Genomic DNA, 20,735 nt, shown 5'->3' on the forward strand with positions numbered 1-20,735 from the left:
AGAAAAAGAAGACCTTCCTGGGATGTACATGCCACAGCCTAGGTGCTGACCAGTAGGCACGGACAGAGTCCTGCTTTTCCTTGCCAGGCCAAGCCAGGAAGTGACTAGCTGTAGGCTTGAGAACCTGAAGGGCATTTGGGATGGTTAAGCACCACCTGGTAATTACCCAGTATTAATTAAAATCCTCACTAGCACCTCCTATACAGGCTTGGCACATACCCAGGAGTTCAGTGCTGCTGAGAACTAAGCTGCTTGTGTCACAGGAGCATCTCATCCCCACTGGTGCAGAGGCCAGCTCAGGCTCTAGACTTGCCAGGCCTGTCATTACAAATAGCAGTGTCTCCCTGGACAAGTTCCTTCACCCCTGAGAAGAGTCGAGCTGTCAATTGTGTGGGGGGAGGGGCTGTGTCAAACTTGATCCCTGCTGAGTTATAGCACACTCTTGGAGAAGGTTTACCAATCAAATAAATGATAAATTTCAGCACAGCAAGCAGAGCCAATGAAACTGCTCTCCTGACCTCATAGTCTCAGAACTGGGATCCTTTGCTTCAAAGCTGTGTTTCTAATCTCAGAATATAAATATCTCACTACGGACAAGCAGTCTGAAGCTGGAGAAGGCAGGGTCCCTCACCTCTTTTCTGCTCTTTGGCAGACTGACCCAAGTTTTCCAGGGGTCAGTCTTTGACAGAGATACCCAGGAAACCTGAGTATGACTCCCACTACACCACCAAACCTGGGGATCTGCTCCTCTTGAAGCAATCCTATAGGCAACCCTTTGGAAAGGCAAATTCACAACTCCATTCCCTAGTTTGCCCACATTGTCAGGTTTTATATATTTTAAAGGAGGACAGGTCCTTGTATAGTTAAGACTCCTAACTCAATTACAAAATCGAGGAGAGAAAGGCTATTCCAGAGCTGACAACAGAGCTGAGTATGGGTGGGTTCTCCCATTTGCTCCAAGAAACCCCCACTGGTCAGAAGTAGGTCAGTCTACCTGACTTGTTCTCAGATGCCCCATAGCTCTTGCCATCCATCCATCCAGCAAAGAGCATTCAAAAGGCAACCTATGGCCAGGCGCAATGGCTCACACCTGTAATCCTAGCACTTTGGGAGGCCGAGGTGGGAGGATTGCTTGAGCTCAGGAGTTCGAGACCAATCTAAGCAAGAGCAAGACCCCATCTCCACTAAAAATAGAAAAATTAGCCAGGTGTGGTGGTGTACACCTGTAGTCCCAGCTACTCAGGAGGCTGAGGCAAGAGGATCGCTTGAGCCCAGGAGTTTGAGGTTGCAGTGAGCTATGATAACACCACTGCACTCTACCCAGGACGACAGAGTAAAACTCTGTTTCAAAAAAAAAAGGCAACCTTGGAGTGAGAGCCACAGAAAGTGGGAGCCCTGTAGCTGCTCTTCACCTGTCTCTATAAACTAGCCTCAGAGTAAGGATGGACAACCAGCCTCCAGATCCAACCACTCTCTCCCCCAGCATTTGGTCCCCAGAGCAGGGATCCATCTCTGCCCCTTCTGTACAACCCTTCAGTAGTAAGTGAAGCCCCAAGGGCCTTCATGAATATCCACTTGAGCTGGCCAAAGAATAGGGCCCTGTAACAGGAGAGAACAGTAGAGCCCTGAGCCCCATGTCTGTCACCCTTGTCCTGTAGTCATCCTGCCTGCCTTCAAGCCTGTCCAGCTGCACCACTGGAGTTACCATGGCAACCAAACCCACAGGCAGCCAGTAACTGTGAAACAACTGCCAAAAGCAAGTGACAGTGGGTGGAAAAGGCCAAGAGCAGAGACCCTCAGAAGCAAGAGAATTACACAGGAGGAGGCCTCAGAGCCCTAAGGGTGCTATACTCCAACCTAGTCTTACATATAACCCAGTAGGCAGTTTACATCTTGCACATACTGCCACACCACCAGCCACAGGCACATACATGGACACAATGGGGCCAATTCTCAGAGATGTTTACAGCTACAGATGCAGAGTAGCACAGATAGAATGCACATTGTTTAGCCCAACAGCAGTGGGTCTTGGTGAAAATGAACATGGATAGGGTACCAACTGCTGTTTCCAGTGAAGCAATGGATTTCATGTACTTGTGATGGCATTATTTAAAGGTTTTTTTCTGGCTGGGCACAGTGGCTCATTCCTATAGCACTCTGGGAGGCCAAGGCAGGAGGATTGTTTGAGCTCAGGAGTTCAAGACCAACCTGAGCAAGACTGAGACCTGTCTCTACAAAAATAGAAAAATTAGCTGGGCATCATGGCGCACTCTTGTAGTCCCAGCTACTCAGGAAGCTGAGACAGGAGGATCACTTGAGCCCAGGAGTTTGAGGCTGCAGTGAGCTATGATGATGCCACTGCACTCTACCCAGGATGACAGAATGAGACTCTGTCTCAAAAAAAAAAGGAAATTGAACCCCTCTCCCAACTCCTCCTTCATAAAAAAATAAAGTTTTCCCCATCTCTCTCTCTCTCTTATTCTCTCTTTCTTCAGAAAGAAGGGAGAAGTCCAAACTCCCAGAACTCCTCTGAAGGCCTATTCTTGGCCCAGAGCCCCCCCTGCCCCGCTACCCCCTCAGCTTACATAACTTATGCCCACTGCCTACCAGGGGAATTCAGCCCCAGCAGGAACACTTCCCTCTTACCTAACCAAGGGACCATTTCTCTAAGCCACTCTGGTCTCCCACCTATCTGCTGGAACTTGCTGGTCACCTGACTACTGCATGCCAGCCCCTTGCTAATCTAGTCCTTCCAGCTCCCTTAGTACCTACCAGCACCAGTTTGTATTTTGCCTTAGAAGTGTTCATGAAACTCTAGTTTGCAGGAGGGACTGGGGAAATTGGCTGTTTCCTGTGCCCTCACCCAAGCTGTCCTTCAGCCTCCATAGTGCCTCCCCCATGAGGCCACTGCCTTTGGTCCAGGAAATCTGATCTATTTTAATAAGTATCCATGCTCCAGGGAACAATCAATTCCCAGCATACCTGTTTCTATATCTATTAGCCACCCCTTCCCTGGTACACTAAGTCCTGAGAAAGTGTCAGTCTCTGCGGTAGACCCATGGTCTGCCTCTAAGACACCTCAGGGCAAGGATGGAAGCTGGGAAGCATAGGGAACCTGGCTGGAAGGTCACAGACTTGCATGCTTACCATGGCAGAGAAAGCAGAGGGAGCCCTCAGGGAGCACCTGGCTCTGGGGCCTTCCCAGTGCCTCTCAGGACTGTGTGCCACCCCTGTGGTACAGACAGGCCTCCTGAAGCCTGGGTCAAGCAGCCCCAGGACAGCCTCTGATAGCGTCACAAGTCTTTCTTCAGGATACCCAGACAACAGTCCCCACTCTATTATCAACTTGCCAATGACCTTTGAACACCAGTATAACCTGTATGTACCTTGGCTTCGACATCTAAAAGTGGGGGTAAAAATCCCTACCCACTAAACATTGAGTTACAAGGGGATAAAGAAATGAGAGAATGAACCTATGAGGAGGTTAGAAAAGCTATAGAGAATTCCAGCCTCAAAAGACTGTAGAAGGGAGACCTTGTCTCTACAAAAATGGAAAAATTAGCCAGGTATGGTTGTGCTGGCCTGTAATCCAGCTACTCAGGAGGCTGAGGCAGGAGGATCACTTGACCTCAGGAGTTTGAGGTTGCTGTGAGCTATGATGATGCCACTGCACTCCAGCTCCGGCAACAGAGCCAGACCATGTCTCAAAAAAAAAAAAAAAAAAACTGTAGGGAAAGAACTATGGGGGAGAGACGGTATGACTTTATAGCAGAAATGGTGCAGCAGTGCTTCAGGTCACTATTGCAACAACCAGCATTCTGTCCCTGACCCTTGGCCTAGTTACAGCCTTCTTGGTGCCTGGGTGAGGCTGTTATCACTAGTTGGTTGTTTTAATAATCACTCCTTGGCTTCCACTTAAGACTGTCTGTAACAGAAAAATTGCTAGGGAGGGCCCCAATTTTCACCCCAACCCTTACCCCTGTCAGGAAGAGAAGAGATATATCAGGAGCAGGTGGCATTTCAAAGTGCATCATAAAAAGGAAGCACCAGCCAGGAGGGAGTTACTCACCATCTGCTCTGCTCCCTTCACAAATATGCTTCCAGGGGCTTCCCTATTTAACTTAGTATCTATTGAACACCCAAGGGAGTACCAGAATCTACCATCACTAACATCAAAGAACCAAAACACCCATTTTAATATGGAAGATGTTTCAAAGGGCAAATTATCCAGAAGCACAGACTGTAAAAGTGATCCTATGCCATGAGAATGGCTGGCATTTGGCTGGAAGGCAAATACACTTACAGGGGCTTCCAGGCAAAGGCTAAAATCTCAAGGACTGGATGATATCAGGAAGGGCCTCAGGAGACACACACATGGCCATCTCCAAATCAGTGAGATTAAACAAAGACATCGTCCAGCATGAGAGGGGGCAGGCTTAACACTGAATTAATCTTCCCAGGCAGAGGACATACAATTTTCATCTTTAAAAAATATTATTTCCTACTTGGCTATAATTCCTATCTGGTCATCTAAAAATATCTTCCCAGGAATAAAGCTTCCTCCCTTAAACTCACAAATCTTCAGCTTCCTGCCAGGTTGGCCACACCCCAACACCCAGATGGAGGTGGGTCCCAGCCCCTCTCACCCTTCCCAGAATGACTGTTCTAAAGCTAAAGTCCAAGGGTCTCTACGTAGCTGCAATGAGGCAGGGAGTGCCAGCAGAACAGTCACTTTGACCACCAGATGAGACAATGCCAGAAAAGCCCAGCTCCAATAGCTTCAGCAAGCTTTCCCCTCCACCAAACAAGGGGGGTCTAGCTGTGACTCTCTACTCCAACTCCTTTACCTTTTCTGGCCATACTTGGATATCATCATCTGCCTGATTAGTAAAACTGGGCTGGTGACATCAGATCACACAGTAACTGTAAAGTCCACATGAAAACCCAAGATTGCTTTTGCCCTTTTAGAACAATTGATTCCCCATCTGTTAGTTCAGACACTCATGTGGCTCAGGGTAGGGAGAATGAACAGAAGATGGATTACAGGCTGGGTCTTGTGGGGGCCTGTATGCCAGGCTTGCACTGAGGGCTGTGTGAACAGTCACCAATCATGCCATACCACCCCACCCACCCTGTTTAGAAGAGCTAGGGCTAGGGCAGTCAGAAAAGGCTGAGCCAGCCAAAACTTCCTCCTCCTCCTGCTGGAACCCCTGCCTAAGGCTCTCAGGGAAGGATACTGGATCCCTGACAGCCTCCACCAAGACCAATGGCTGCCTACTGAAATGTCCCAGAATCAAAAGAAAAAATAAATCACACAATGCAAAAATTAGAAACAACATTTATTGTTTCCTGTTAAAATAGGGTGCTCTCATGAGAAAAGAGTGTGCAAAAAGAGCCTTCCTATACCCTGAGCTTTCTCACTTATCCCAGCAGGCTGGAACTATCTTCACTGTGTAGGAGGGAAAGTTTTCCACCTACTCCTGGGAAATTGGGCTACTATAATTTTAATTTTGATTATTTGCATGTGTAAAAAAATAAAATAAAATAAAAATCTAACAGTTAACAGGCTATCTGTTCTAGGGATATATGCCCAGCCCACTTGGACAGGCAGATGTGGGCCTCAAGTCCACATCCCCCTATATAGCCCAGGATTAGATGGTACCCTAGAAATCAGGTGAGTGTTCCTGGCTAGGGATTAAAGGTGGCCCCAGCTCCTGGTCAGCTAGTTGAAAACATGCATATTATATCCAGTGAGAAGCTGAGATTACCTCTTTAGCCAGGAATATTTTGGGTGCAGTAAGGCTAGCAGTCAACCAGTAGACAGCATTCTGGCCACAGATACTATGTGGTCTAGAAGCTACTTGTTCCATCTCCAAATATTCTAGAGATCCTTTAGATTGACAAGAGTGAATTCTAGTTTCAAAATGGCACACCAAGTTACACAGGTAGAGGATGTCATTAAGGCAATGGTCTCACCAAGTCAATGCACAGAGCTCTGATCCCACCATCTCCCTCCCCTCACCCTTCAGGACTCCTGAGTCCTGCCTACTACTCTTTCTCAGCGACAGCTTCCAGTATCCAGAAGCCTTGAGCAGCCTTCAGCCTCACAAGTTTGGGGTGGCCCAATTAAGGAACTTCATGGCAACTTCAAAGCCAAGGAAACAGGCCTGAGAAAGGGTTGGGATAAAGAGAAAAGTCAGCAGGAATGTGACTGTTCATATATCCCACCCCATCCCACCCCTGTCCCAACACCATGTTTAGCTGGTCCTGCCAGGACCAAAACCCCTCCCTAACCCCAATCCCACCCAAGGTCAAGGATGCAAGATGTGCTCTCTCATTCCTAACAGAAGAAAATGCATATCCCACACTTCCCTGTTCTGATGGCCAGGTCAAGAAATCAAAGCCCCTCGCCTCAGAGATCCCCAAAGGGAAATCCTCCTAGACAGCTTCAGAAAAGGGGGAAAATAAGGAGGCCTTGGCTGAGGGTAGGGTTTTGGGAAAACTGAGTCTCCAATCCAATTCCAAGAGCAAGCAAAAGTCAGCCCACCTGTACCCTACTCTGAGCCCTGAAGAGAAAGCACAGTCCCTGCAAGCTACTCACTGCGTTGGCTGGGAAGGCTCGGATCATCACTGCATTGAATCCTTTGTACAAGGACGTGATTCCTTCATCCCGGATGAGCTCCCTTAGCACATCTCTGAAACCATTAGGATATTTCCCAGGAGGTGCTGTGGGGCAAAATTCAATGTTTAAGGCTTCAGGAAGCTTCCTGACCTGACCATGACAACACACGTGGGGAGTAGTAGTCTTCCTCCAGGATCAGGGCCAGCACCAGGGAGAGGACACCTTGCAGGTCATCTGGGGCCAGTATATAGACAACATAGTTCACCTTAGGACAAATGCACAAATGCTGAATTACTGGTGCCAAGAGAATGGAAAAGAGGGAAAAGAATGAAACAGCCCTTCTATTCACGTGGGGGAGGGAGAGTGGATTTGACTTCTTATCTCATTTACTTTGTATTTAGGATGACATGAAAATGAATCTAAGGTTCCTAGAACACAAAAGACTATGAAGGAGAATGCTGGTCTGACAGATGCTGGGTGATGCCATGGGGAGTCAGTGTCCCTAGCGCCTTAAGAGCTCTGTACCCCAGGGGTAGCCAGTGCTAGGACCCCACTCTGTCACTATCCACCCCACTATCCTCTACTCACCAGTCTGGAAGCGGGACTTGAGAACATCTGGGGGAATTGCCACAGCCCAGTTGAAGATCCCTGCAATTCCCCCAGCTACCAGGATCCGAGGTGCACTTAGCTCACTCACCCTGCATAACACCAACCACAGCCCCAGTCAGATAAAGGCTGTGAGACTGTTGTTCAGACCATCCTTCCTGTGGCAGACAGGGAAGTTACAGAGAGGGAGAAACTGGCTAGAGCAGCAGTCCTCAACCTTTTTGGCACCAGGGACCAGATTCATGGAAGACAATTTTTCCACAGATGGGGGATGAGGGGAGATCCTGAGGGGCAGTGGTCGGGGGCAAGCTCAGGTAGTGATGCACGGCCTGTTTCCTAACAGGCCATGGACCAGTACCAGGGACTGCAGGGCTGGAGGGAAGAAGTGTAAGGCCAGGGCTCCCGTGATAGTGCAGCTGCCACTCCTTGGAGGAGGTTTCATGCACCTGTTTCAAATACTTGCTCCACTGGGTGAAGCACAGAGTAAGAGGAGTTAACTGACCTCAGCAGCCACAAGAGGAAAGTAGACATGGAGCTAGGAACAAGTCCCAATTCTGCTTTCAGACCCACCCACAGGAGAGGGCAACCCACCCATGACTGGGCAAAGTGGCTTCTAAGTTCTTCTTTTCTCCTCACCTCTTTCCCTCTGGAGTAAAGATATTTTTCAGCCATTCGTATGTCATGAAATACATCCCACTGGCTGGAACATCTGTTAGTGGCAAGAATGGAGGTGACATAAGTATATAAAATCCCCACAGGTTTCTTGAACTTAGAAGAGCCAAGTTTGGCACTGGACCCTTCAATGTTTCCTGAAAAATTCCTCTGCAGCCACATCCTATTTGCAATATTCATTTTGTACCTATGAGATACTGCTCTGGACCAAGCACTGGTGTGAGTGAGTGCCACACACATGACATCATTTCATCCTTAAAGTCCCCTCTGAGTGGTCACCACCAAACAGTTACAACCACAGACAGTGCATCTGGGCTTTCTCCAAGCTGCCATCTCAGGACAAGAATGAGAATGTCTCTACCTCTCCTACTGTCACTCCAGCAAGACATGCCTCTCAAAAGCAGCAAGAGCCCCATGGTCCCTAAGTCACTCTTTCTTCATACTCATCCCTTCAGCCATGATTTCTATCTACTTGCCACTCCTCTCCAACTACCATTGTCGTGAATTCCACCTCCACAGACACTCAGGAAGGACAGAAGGACCCCTAATCATCATCTGTGGCCATGCTGGCCAGGGTGAGACTGCCTAAAACCAGACACTCACTTCCAGTATTGCCAGAGCTGTGACACATATGGTGCCAAGGCTAATCTGGTAATACAGGCAAGACCATCCCCAGATGACCTCAGGTGGAGGGCCTCAAAGGTTACCTCGCATGAGGGTGAGCAGAGTCCCTTTGTAGATGCCTCGGATCCCAGACTCTTGGTACAGCTTCTTTGCACAGTCCAAGGTACCAGTGTACTTAGTTTCGCCTGAAGAAGCCTGAATCTGGGAGGGAGGAGGGAGGTCATCAGATCAGAACAGCAATATAAAAGTCAACAGATCCAGCAGGTTATGGATGCTCCAAAGTGGTCATTATGTGTTAGAGCAATGAAAGATTTCACTGTCAAATCAATAATTATTTGGAACATGCGCTATTGCAGAAGGCACTATGAAAAAGGCTAGGTAAAATTATCACAAAATATGGACACACTGATTAAAAATAAAATCAACAGAAAAGCTGAAAAATAAGTTGAGGACATCTCCCAAATACAATAAAGCTATTTGGAAGGTCTAACAAAAAAAGAGACAAATATTAATATTTATTCCTTCAACAAATATCCATTGAGCACCATCTGCATTCCAAGTCTAGCTGGTGATGAGGTTTGGTTAAGAGGTGAAAAGGCTGGGAGCAGTGGCTCATGCCTGTAATCTTAGCACTTTGGGAGGCCGAGATGGGAGGATCGCTTGAGGCCAGAAGTTCAAGACCAGCCTGAGCAACATAGTGAGACCCTGTCTCTACAAAAATAGATAAATTAGCTGGGTGTGGTGGCATGCACCTGTAGTCCCAGCTACTAGGAAGGCTGAGGCAGGAGGATCGCTTGAGCCCAGGAGTTGGAGGTTGCACTGAACTATGATAGTGCCACTGTGCTCCAGCCCAGGTGACAAAGCAAGACCCTATGTCTTTTTTGAGACAAAGTCTCGCTCTGTTGCCCAGGCTAGAGTGCCACGGCATAAGCCTAGCTCACAGCAACCTCAAACTCCTGGGCTCAAGCAATCCTTCTGCCTCAGCCTCCTGTATAGCTGGGACTACAGGCATGCGCCACCATGCCCGACTAATTTTTTCTATATATTTTTAGTTGTCCAGCTAATTTCTTTCTATTTTTAGTAGAGACAGGGTCTCGCTCTTGCTCAGGCTGGTCTTGAACACCTGAGCTCAAACGATCCTTCTGCCTCGGCCTCCCAGAGTGCTAGGATTACAGGTGTGAGCCACCCTGCCTGACCAAGATCCTATTTCTTAAAAAAAAAAAAAAAAATACAACTTATCAAAATGGTCAAAAGATGAAACAGAAAATATAAACATTAATTACTCTGTATCTATTAAAGAAGCTGAATTTGTTATCAAAAACTTTCCCACGGCTGAGTGCAATGGCTCATACCTGTAATTCCAGCACTTTGAGAGGCTAAGGTGAGAAAATCACTTGAGCCCAAGAGTTTGAGGTCACAGTGAGCTATGACTGTGCCACTGTACTCCCAGCCTGGGCAACAGAGTGAGACCCTGTCCCTAAAACAAAAAAAAGTCCAATACACTAGTTTGGAGTTCAGGAAAAGTCTGAGTTGGAGATATAAATTTGAGAGTCATCAGCATATAACTGGTGTCTAAACGTCATGAGACAAGACAAAATCATTAAGGAAATGAGTGTAACAGGACTGAGCCTTGCATACATGAATATTAAATGATACAGAAGATGATGAATCAACAAAGGAGACAGAGAAGGAACAGCCAAGTAGGTAGGAGGAAAATCAGAAGGGAGGCAGCCTACTCCTGATCACTCAAGCCCAGGAGTTTGAGGCTGCAGTGAGCTATGATTGCACCACTGCTCTACAGCCTGGCCAACACAGTGAGACCCTGTCTCTAAAAAGAAAGATGAGGACCAAGAACTGACCACTGGACTTAAGTGTAAAAATCACTGGTAACCTTGACAAAAGCACTTTTTTTGGAGTTGTGAAGCAAAAGCCAGATTAGGGTGGGTTTAACAATTAGAGAAGAAGAACTGGGGATAGTAGAAAAAAAACAAAAAACTTTTTCAAAGGGTTTTGATGTAAGGGGAAGAAAAGTCATGAAGCACAGAAACTGATGAGGGGAACAGAGTAAAGAGAACTTTGTATTTTTAAGATGAAAAATGCTGATGAGAATGATCCAGTGGAGAGAAAAAACAGATGTTGAAGGAGAGAAAAAAGGAATTATTGAAGTGATATTTGTGGCTGGGCAAGAAGGGATGGGATCCAGTGCACAAGGGTGCCTGGGATCAAGCAGAAGCATAGGCCATCCTGTGTAGAAACAAACAGGGCAAATCCTAGCACTCTGGGTGGCCGAGGTGGGAGGATCGCTTGAGATCAGGAGTTTGAGACCAACCTGAGCAAGAGCAAGACCCTGTCTCTACTAAAAATAGAAAAATTAGCCAGGCATGGTGGTATGTGCCTATAATCCCAGCTACTCGGGAGGCTGAGGCAGGAGAATTGCTTGAGCCCAGGAATTTCAGGTTGCTGTGAGCTAGGCTGACACCATAGTACTCTAACCCAGGTGACAAGGTGAGACTCTGTCTCAAATAAAAAAGAAAGAAAGAAACAGGGCAGCCATGGATGCAGCAGCAGGATGGAGATGGCAGAAGGCATCTGGTAAAGTCCTCTTCAGATGCTTTCAGTTTTCTCAGTGAAGCAGGAAGCCAAGTCATCCACTGAGAAGGTGGGAAGGTAAGAAGAGGAGAAGTATGAAGTAGTCACCCAGCAGAGTAAGAATAGTATAAGAAGAGAGTGTGGATAGGTCAATGTCTGATTTAGGAGCAGAAAAGGGGTACAGGCATAAATGAAAAGGAAAAAGCTGTAAGGGAAAAGCACGATGGAAAAGGCTACTGAACGCAAACATTCCCTAGGTCAAAATGAACATACAGACTTCTTCTGAAAAAATGGAGGAGATATACTTTTCCCTATTCCTCCTGCTAAATGTAATTTTAGAAAAGCCTCAGGACATTATTATTTTTTTTTTTTTTTGGAAGCAGAGTCTCACTCTGTTGCCCAGGCTAGAGTGCCATGGCTTCAGCCTAGCTCACAGCAACCTCAAACTCCTGGGCTCAAGCAATCCTACTGCCTCAGCCTCCCGAGTAGCTGGGACTACAGGCATGCGCCACCATGCCCGGCTAATTTTTTTATATATATATTTTTTAGCTGTCCATATAATTTCTTTCTATTTTTAGTAGAGACGGGGTCTCGCTCTTGCTCGCTGTTGCTCGAACTCCTGAGCTCAAACAATCTGCCCGCCTCGGCCTCCCAGAGTGCTAGGAGTACAGGCGTGAGCCACCGCGCCTGGCCAGGACATTATTTTCAAAACAAGCATAAGATGACTCTCAAAGTTTGAAGAGAGTTAGAGACTTTGGGACTTGAGGAATGACATGGTGATAAGTTCTTTGGGTTTTGTTTTGCCTCATATATCTTAGACTTGGAAAAGTTGACAATCCAGAAACATCAATAGGCACAGACCAAAATCAAGCCCCAACAAAAGCCTGCATTCTCTACACAAAGGACCAGGATAGAGACAGCCTTAGGAGGAAAACTTTTAGACGTAAAGCACTCTATTCCAGCTAAACACCAGGAAAAGAAAACTGTGACCCCACTCCCACCTCCACCTGCAAAGACTAAGTGAAGAGCCTAGACTTCCACACTTTTGAAGTTGTAATGAAGCACCCAACATGCTACAGGGTAGAGTAAGTGAAGGCCAAGTAAGGAACTAAGAGTTTCATCCCCGAAAGCCAGTAACCAGCACCCTCTAGTTTCAGTAGAGACACTGGAACTGCCACACTCAGCCAGCAGTAAAAAGGAGAGCCACCACCCTCAGGTGTCAATAGAAGCAAAGTGGAAACCTTGACTTCTACCACCACCTAGCAGTAATAAGGCTGCATCCTTCCCTTCCCTGCTGGAGTGGTGTCAGAGAAAGACAGCTAAAACAAATTTAAATAAGTTCCAGAATTTCAACATAATACATACACATCCAGATTTCAATTGAAAAATCACTCTTAGGGCTGGGCATGGTGCTTCACATCTGTAATCCTAGCACTCTGGGAGGCCAAGGCGGGAGGATCACTCAAGGTCAGGAGTTTAAGCCCAGCCTGAGCAAGAGTGAGACACCGTCTCTACTAAAAATAGAAAGAAATTAGCTGGACAACTAAAAATACATAGAAAAAATTAGCCAGGCATGGAGGCACATGCCTGTAGTTCCAGCTACTAGGGAGGCTGAGGCAGAAGGATTGTTTGAGCCCAGGAGTTTGAGGTTGCTGTGAGCTAGCCTGACACCACGGCACTCTAGCCCAGGCAACAGAGCAAGATTCTGTCTCAAAAAAAAAAAAAGAAAAAGAAAAAGAAAGAAAGAAAAATCACTCTTCATACTCAAATCAAGGAAGATTTCAAACTGAAAGAAAAAAGACTAGCAACAGATGCCAACATCAAGATGTCAGAGCTATTAGAATTACCTGACAAAGATTTAAAAGCAGCTATTATAAAAATCTTTCAATTAGAAATTACGAACATGCTTGAAACAGATGAAAAAAATTGAAAGACACAGCAAAGAAAAACAGTCTTGGCAAAGAAATACAGGTATGAGGAAGAACCATATGGAGATGGCAACAGTGAAAAATACAATCAAGATAAAAAGCTCAGCAAATGGCTCACTCAACAGCAGAATACAGGAATGGGGGGTGGGGAATAAGTGAACTAGAAGATAGAATAATGGAAATTAGTCAATCTGAACAACAGAGAAAAAACAATCTGCAATGAAATGAACAGAACTTTAAGGACCTGTGGGACTATAACAAAAATCTAACATTTCTATCCTCAGAGTCTCAGAAGGAGAGGAGAAAATAGGGCAGGCTTGAAAAAGTACTTGAAGTAATAATTGCTGGCTGGGAGTAGTGGCTCAAGTGTGTAGTCCTAGCACTTTGGGAGGCTGAAGCAGGAGGATTACTTGAGGCCAGGAGTTCAAGACCAGCCTGAGCAACATAGCAATACCCAATCTCTACCAAAAATAAAAAAATTACCTGAGCATGGTGGCACACATCTGTAGTCTCAGCTACTTGGGAGGCTAAAGTGGGAAGATCACTTGAGCCCAAGAGTTTGAGGCTGCAGTGAGCTGTGATTGCACCACTGCACTCTAGCCTGGGCAACAGAAGGAGACTTTCTCCTAAAAAAAAGGAGGAGGAGGAAGAGGAAAAAGAGGAGAAGAAGAAGAAAAAGAAGAAGAAATAATTGCTAAAAACTTCCCCAAATTGGAAAAATGTAAACCTATAGATTCAAGAAGCCAAGTGAACACCAAACAGAATAAACCTAAAAAAATTTATGCCAAGCCCAGTGCCATGGCTCATGCCTGTAATCCTAGCACTCTGGGAGGCCTAGGGAGGAGTATTGCCTGAGCTCAGGAGTTCAAGACCAACCTGAGCAAGAGCGACACCCTATCTCTACTAAAAATAGAAAAAAATCAGCCGGGTGTCATGGCACTTGCCTGTAGTCCCAGGTACTCGGGAGACTGAAGCAAGAGGATCACTTGAGCCCAGGAGTTGGAGATTGCAGTGAGCTATTATGACACCACTGCACTCTAGCTGGGGTGACAAAATGAGACCATCTCAAAGAAAAAAAAAAAAAGAACACAACCAATGAAATTAAAAACAATAGGGGAAATCAATAAATCAAAAAGCTGTTACTTTGAAAAGATCAATACAATTGACAAACCTTTAGTGAGCTGAAAGAAAAGAGAGAAGTCACAAATGATCAATACCAGGAATAAAACAGGAGATATCACAGACCCTGCAGACATCAAAAGGATAAAAAGGGAATACTATAAACAACTCTACAGACACAAATTTAACAACTAAGATGAAAAAACAAAAAACACAAACAGCTACAATGTACCTAATAGGAAATAAATCATTTAAGATAATTGAATTAATAATTTAAAAACTCCTCCCCAAAAATCTCTAAGCCTAGGTGGTTTCACTGGAGAAGTCTACCAAATGTTTAAAGAAGAATTAACACCAATTCTATATAATATCTGTTAGAAAATAGAAGAGGAGGAACACCTACCAGAATGGCTAAAATTAAAGACAATACCAAATGTTGGTGAAGATGCAGTGAAACCAGATCATTCATACGTTGCTGATGGAAAAGTAAAATAGTATAGCCACCTTAGAACACAGTTTGGTAGTTTCTTTAATAACTAAGTATGCAACTACCATACAATCCAGCAATTACACTTCTGGGCATTTATCCCAGAGAAATGAAGATTTATTTTCTCACAAAAAAATCTCTGTATGCAAATGTTTATTATAGCATCTTTATTCCTAATAGCTCCAAACCAGAAACAACACAGATGCCCTTCAATAGAGGAATGCTTAAACTGTGATACATCCACACCATGACTACTGTTCAGCAATAAAAATAGCTGGGCAAAGTGACGTACACCTGTAATCCCAACTACTCAGGAAGCTGAGGCTGGAGGATCACTTGAACCCAGAATTCAAGACCAGCCTGAGTAACACCATGCGATCCCATTTCAATAAAAATGAAATGAATGAATCAGTCATATATGCAACAATCTGAATGAATCTTCAGAAAATTATATTGAATTAAAAAAAACAATCCAAGGCTGGGTGCAGTGGTTCACACCTGTAATCCTAGCATTCTGGGAGGCCAAGGTGGGAGGATTGCTTAAGATCAGGAGTTTGAGACCAGCCTGAGCAAGAGCGAGACCTCAGCTCTACTAAAAATAGAAAAATTAGCTGGGCGCAGTGGCATGTGCCTGTAGTTCCAGCTACTCAGGAGGCTGAGGCAGGAGGATTACAGGGAACTATGATGATGCCTCTGTACTCTAACTGGGGTGACAAACCAAGACTGTCTCAAAAAAAAAAAAAAAAAAGGAAAAAGGCAATCTGAAAAGTTTGCATTGCATATGATGTATGATTCCATTTATATAACATTCTTTTTTATTAATTTTTAATTAATTAATTTATTTATTTATTTTAGTGATGGGTCTCACTATAATTTCTGGACTCAAACAATCCTCCCACCTTAGCCTCCCAAGTCGCTGGGATTATAGGTATGAGCCACTACATCTGGCTATAAATCTTAAAATTAGAAAATTATAAAAATGAAGTACACTCTACAGGCTCTAAGCTTTTGGACAATTGATAAAGACACACAACATCTTGGGCAGGAGCAGCCTCCCTTCTACCTCTGATGAGGCATGACTTACCTTTGACAGTTCCTGAAGTGGCTGCTAATAAGGGTGGGTAGGTCTGGGCTGATGTGTCACAGGTGTGACATTTTGGTTGGTTTGTTATACTGTCCTTGTTCTTGATTCTACTGTGATTGCTTCTATGTTCCTGAAAACCTTGAAACTGTTTTGAACACCTGACCTGAAGCCTTTATAAAGGGTGAAAGGACAAACATGCACACAAAATTGTACACTAAATGGAAAAAGCTAGCCACCTTCCCCCAGACCATACCCTTACCTGTAACAAGCACTTGATCCGTTCTCCAGGAGTCATGATTCCTGTGGTGAATACACCAGATAACATCCCAGCTGCAAACAGTTGGGGATAGCTGCATTGAAAACAAAAACCAGAAGCAAGCACTTGTGACTAACTGCTGAGGACAGAGGCATTCCCAGCAAAGAAGATGGTTTTGTAAGAAAAAATAAGCACTTGGACTGGGCAGAAGCCCCAGCCACAAATCAGATTTCGCATTAAAGCCAAGTTCTAGGTATATTCTGATATCAAATTTCCCAGAGCAAGGGTTTTAGTTCCAAGAGCAATAGGAGGCTGGTCACAAGGCCCACCCACATGAGGTGGGCACTCAGAATCCCTCACCCATGGGAGAAGCTTTATAGCAAAACACGGTTTTCACCCCCGAGCCTGCTGTGCACAGTGACTGTGGACAAGTTTCTAGGTCTTTTTGATCCTTGATTCCCCATATGTAAAATGCTGGGTCGGGGGGAAAGCCTCTAACCCAAGATCTGAACCTCAGTCACCCCCCAGTTCCCTTCTAATCTTACTTCCCCTAGATCCCCAAGGGCCTGAGAACACTCTAAGCCAAAAGTCAATCTTTAAGGCCAGGGAGAATGGCTGTGGCCATCTCCATAGGCTGAGGGGTAGCTTGGCCAGCTGTAAGGAATGTGCCATAAGATGCTCAGAAAGGACCAGACAGGGATGATATCCAGGCGGGCATGACAGGTCTTGTGGCCCCTGTGCAGGAAATGGTCCCCCAGTGGCCAGATGTATGGGTCCTCACTCTGACCCCCACAGAATGAACAATACTGAGTATGAGGAGCAATCTGAAGCTCCTACTGTGTATCACCCACAGCTGTCTGTGCCACCTCTGGCATCTCCTTTTCTTTCTGGGATTAGCAATACCAGCATAGTCTAGAGCAATGGAGCACAAAGTCACAGTCAACATTTCAACAAAGTCCCCATGACTTAGTAAATGTTGCTGAAAAACTTCACATACTAGTCTAAGCCTCAGGCCCCTCTTGACTCCAGGCCTCTGACAAGTGAGCCTTCAAGCCAGTCCCACCCAACAAGGAGCTCAAGAAGTGAGGAACAGATGCCAAATGGGAGTAGGGGGACACGTACTATAGATCCTTCCCCTCAGGCGGGGCACTAGTTTCAACAGCCCTACTTTTCCATGCACTCACCCCAGGCAGGGCTTATTAGTCTACCTCAGGCACACAGCCAAGCATACAGACTAACTGTTTAACAGTCAAGAGACTTGATTTCACGGCAGCCGCGGTGGCTCACGCCTGTAATCCTAGCACTCTGGGAGGCTGAGGTGGGAGGATCGCCTGAATTCAGGAGTTCAAGACCAGCCTGAGTAAGAGTGAGACCCGGTCTCCACTAAAAATAGCAAAAATTAGCCAGGTGTGGTGGTACATGCCTGTAGTCCCAGCTACTCAGGAGGCTGAGGCAAGAGAATAGCTTGAGCTCAGGAGTTTGAGGTTGCTGTGAGCTAGGCTGACGCCACGACACTCTAACCTGGGCAACAGAGCAAGACTCTGTCTTGGCAAAAAAAAAAAAAAAAGAGACTTGTTTTCATACTATCCAGCTTCACGATCCCACTTCATACTGATGTCCCTGAGGAGTCTTCTCAGCAACTAAATTCTCCCTATGAGAACAACATGCTCCATTTTTCCCAGGATGCCCAACCCTTGGCTGGGCATACCTCATCTCCCAGGACTGGGGACTTTCCTCAAATGAGATTTCTATGTGTGCACAGGGCACCATGTGGATACTCTATAACTGCTTGGCCTATTCTCCCACTCCCCACCCACATCCCAGGAAGGCACTTGTGAGAGCTGGACCTTTCTGGGCTTCCACCCCAAGGCCTTTGGTAATGCTCCTTTCCATATCATCCCCAAACACTGCTACAGGGAGGTGAATGTAGCAGGGCTGACAGGATTATTGGAGTAGGGTCCTGAGTGTCTTAATCTTTGTTCAGGCAGGTAGGGTGTTTCTCTGAGTACTAATGTGACTGTGTAGAACTAGAAAATATTATAAAGGGCTAACAGCCTATTTCAGCTTCTGTATCCATGGCTTGCTTGCTTGATGCTTAGCTTGGCATAACAGGCTTCAGGAAAATTAAAAAAAACAAGGCCCCAGGGAGGCGACCACAAGTTACTTCCTGATAAAGGACTAGGAGCCCCGGGGCTCCCACCGACCAATTAGATAAAAAAAGGGCAAGGCATAATCAGTGTGCGAACAGCTTGTGTAAGGCATGTGTTTCCCAATATCTCTCTAAACCAGAGACCAGAGTCTTGTAAACAGCAGAGAGTATAAAAACTCACCTTGTACCACAAGGCGGGGTCCTTGTCCATGGAGAGGCCACTGAGTTGGTGCTCTGGAACCTGGACCCTAGCTCAAGCTAGCAAATAAACTCCTTTGCCATTTACAACCTTGGTCTCTGCTTCCTTGTTCCGAGGGTCTAGGGGAACCGGATCAAACATTTTGGGGGCTCGTCCAGGATCCCAAAACCCCCAGAGCGGAACCCAGACCTGAGGAGGAGTTGAAACTCTGAAAACCCGTACGGTGCAGGTAACTAGTCTCTGGAAAGAGACCAGCAGAAGGCCTAGGCAGATGCGCTGGAGGGTCACTGGTCGGGAGCGTAGGGAGATGTCCCTTGCCCCCTCAGTAGGTTTCTGGCGCGGGCCCAGTAAGGGTCAAGGAAACCGAGTTTGCCTAGGGATTTGTAGAACGTCTTGTCGTGGTTGTCGATCCGTATTGTTGTCTTGTCGCCAGTTTGTCACTCGCCTTGTCGCTTTTGTCCGTGTTTTATGTTTCTTCTTCATTCATAGGACCGTAAACTTGAACTGATGTGCAGAGAAACGATTCCAGGTCCCAGAGACTCTGAGACTACCAACAGAGCTGGATGCTCTTTTTGTTCCAGGGGGAGCAAACAAGGGTGGACTAATCGATTTTCTTGCCCTGTACCTTCTTCTCCTTCTCCTCCTCAGCTGCACTCCTGGCGCCCTCGCCGCTTCCCAGCTCCCTACGCCCTGCCCAGACTCGAGCGGGGCCGCAGAACCCCGTCTCTTAAAGCCATCCTTTCAATGATCCCCTCGGTCTCTGGAAGTACTGCTTTTTGGTTGCAACTTATCCTCCTTAGTTCATTAGCTCTGGTGTTTGATATCGGTCTATACGCTGTTACACCTCCATCTTGGAAACCCCCACAGAAGTGTGCCTTTACCCTTTTCTACTGGATTGTGGTAGGAGTCCTAGCGTGGCTCCGTATTAACCCTCCTGTGTAAAGTCTGTCTGTCTGAGTGAATGGAGTGTGACTGTATGAGGTTCCACGGTGACAGCTACGGAATCTGAGTGGGTCCTAACCTGCGAGTCTGTGGCGGCGTCGTACGACATAACGGTGATTCACTCCCCTAAACAGGAGTGACCAGGCCCGGGGTTTATACGGGTACACCTTAGCCAAGACGTGCCTAAGTTCCCGCGAGGGACACAGCCAGGTGGACAACTGAGAGAAACCCCCTTTTCCCCGCCCCCTTGCAAGCATGGAACAGACACAGACAACACCTCTGTCTATTCTCATAGATCATTTTAAGGAAGTCCGGGATCGGGCTCATAACCTCTCTGTAAAAAAAAAAAAATCAGGAAAGGCAAGTATAAAATTTTGTGAGTCTGGCCAACCTTTGGGGTTGGATGGCCTCAAGAGGGAACATTTGACCTTGGCATTATCTGCAAAGTGAAAAAAAAATAGTCTTTAACAAAGGGCTTCATGGCCATCCTAACCAGATTCCATATATCATTGTCTGGCAGGACTTAGCTCGGAATCCCCATGCAGGCACTAGCCCATTAGATTCCGCGCGGGGGAGGGCCCCCTTGCCTCCCTTCCCGCTTGCTCACGCTCTCTCCCCCTCTCCCTCTCTCCTCCCTGCCCTGCCGCCGCGTGGCCCCCTGGTCAGGCGGGGCTGGGGAGGGAAGGAGATGAGGGCGACGGGGTGCGGTGGGGGGGGTCGGGTCCCGGTCTACCGCGGCGGCGGGGCCCCTGGCACCAGGGGCCCAGCAGCGGCGGCGACTCTGGATGCGAGCCGGGTCCTTCCCGTGGATCGCCCCGGGTGCGGCTGCGGCGGGCGTCGTGGCCACCCCCGGGGAGACTGGCGGCGCCGCGCTGTCCCCCGCCGCATCGCACGGGTGCGTCGTGGGGGGGGGCGTTCCCCCACCCAACCCGTTCCCCCACCTGGGTTAAAAAAAAAAAAAAAAAAAAGATCCTGCCCTCAGTAGGACACAGCAAAATCATGATAGCAAAGGAGGCCAAAAAAAAAAAAAAAAAAAGAGGGAGAGTTCAAATCAGGACCCTCGGACTCGCCCCCCATTCTTCCGGATTCCACTCCATATCCTTACCTAATAGACCAGAAGTGGACTCCCCCTCCCCCTTATAACCCCGCTGCGGCCTCAGCCCCAGCCGCTGCAGCCCCTTCAGTGGATGGAGTGCCATATGGGACCCGGCAGTGGGCTACTAAGATGCCAAACCCAGAACCAGTAATGGCTCTCCCTCTGCGTGCAACAGGGCCCCCACAAGCAAACGGGGAGCAAACTTACCAATATTGGCCTTTCTCGACTAGTGATTTATATAATTAAAAGTCTCAAAATGCCAACTTCTCAGAGAACCCTAAAGATCTGATTAACCTCTTAGATTCTGTTTTGTTCACTCACCAGCCCACCTGGGACGATTGTCAACAACTACTAAAAGTTCT

The 20,735-nt window shown here is 46.8% G+C and overlaps 1 protein-coding gene across 1 annotated transcript in view; it reads right to left on the bottom strand.

Annotated features, from left to right (window-relative positions):
* Positions 1-5,321: 5,321 nt before the first annotated feature.
* SLC25A20 (solute carrier family 25 member 20) overlaps positions 5,322-20,735 on the bottom strand; it is a 34,473-nt gene continuing 19,059 nt past the window's right edge. Inside the window, exons 4-9 of the mRNA XM_069473621.1 lie at positions 15,991-16,081; positions 8,608-8,725; positions 7,865-7,937; positions 7,211-7,320; positions 6,602-6,726; positions 5,322-6,167 (exon numbers count right to left, since the gene is read on the bottom strand). Coding sequence (XP_069329722.1) covers positions 6,105-6,167; positions 6,602-6,726; positions 7,211-7,320; positions 7,865-7,937; positions 8,608-8,725; positions 15,991-16,081 — 580 coding nt within the window. The 3' untranslated portion in view covers positions 5,322-6,104. The remainder of the gene's footprint in view (positions 6,168-6,601; positions 6,727-7,210; positions 7,321-7,864; positions 7,938-8,607; positions 8,726-15,990; positions 16,082-20,735) is intronic.

This window comes from Eulemur rufifrons, chromosome 7, assembly GCF_041146395.1.
Source record: "Eulemur rufifrons isolate Redbay chromosome 7, OSU_ERuf_1, whole genome shotgun sequence".
Taxonomy (NCBI): Eukaryota; Metazoa; Chordata; class Mammalia; order Primates; family Lemuridae; genus Eulemur; species Eulemur rufifrons.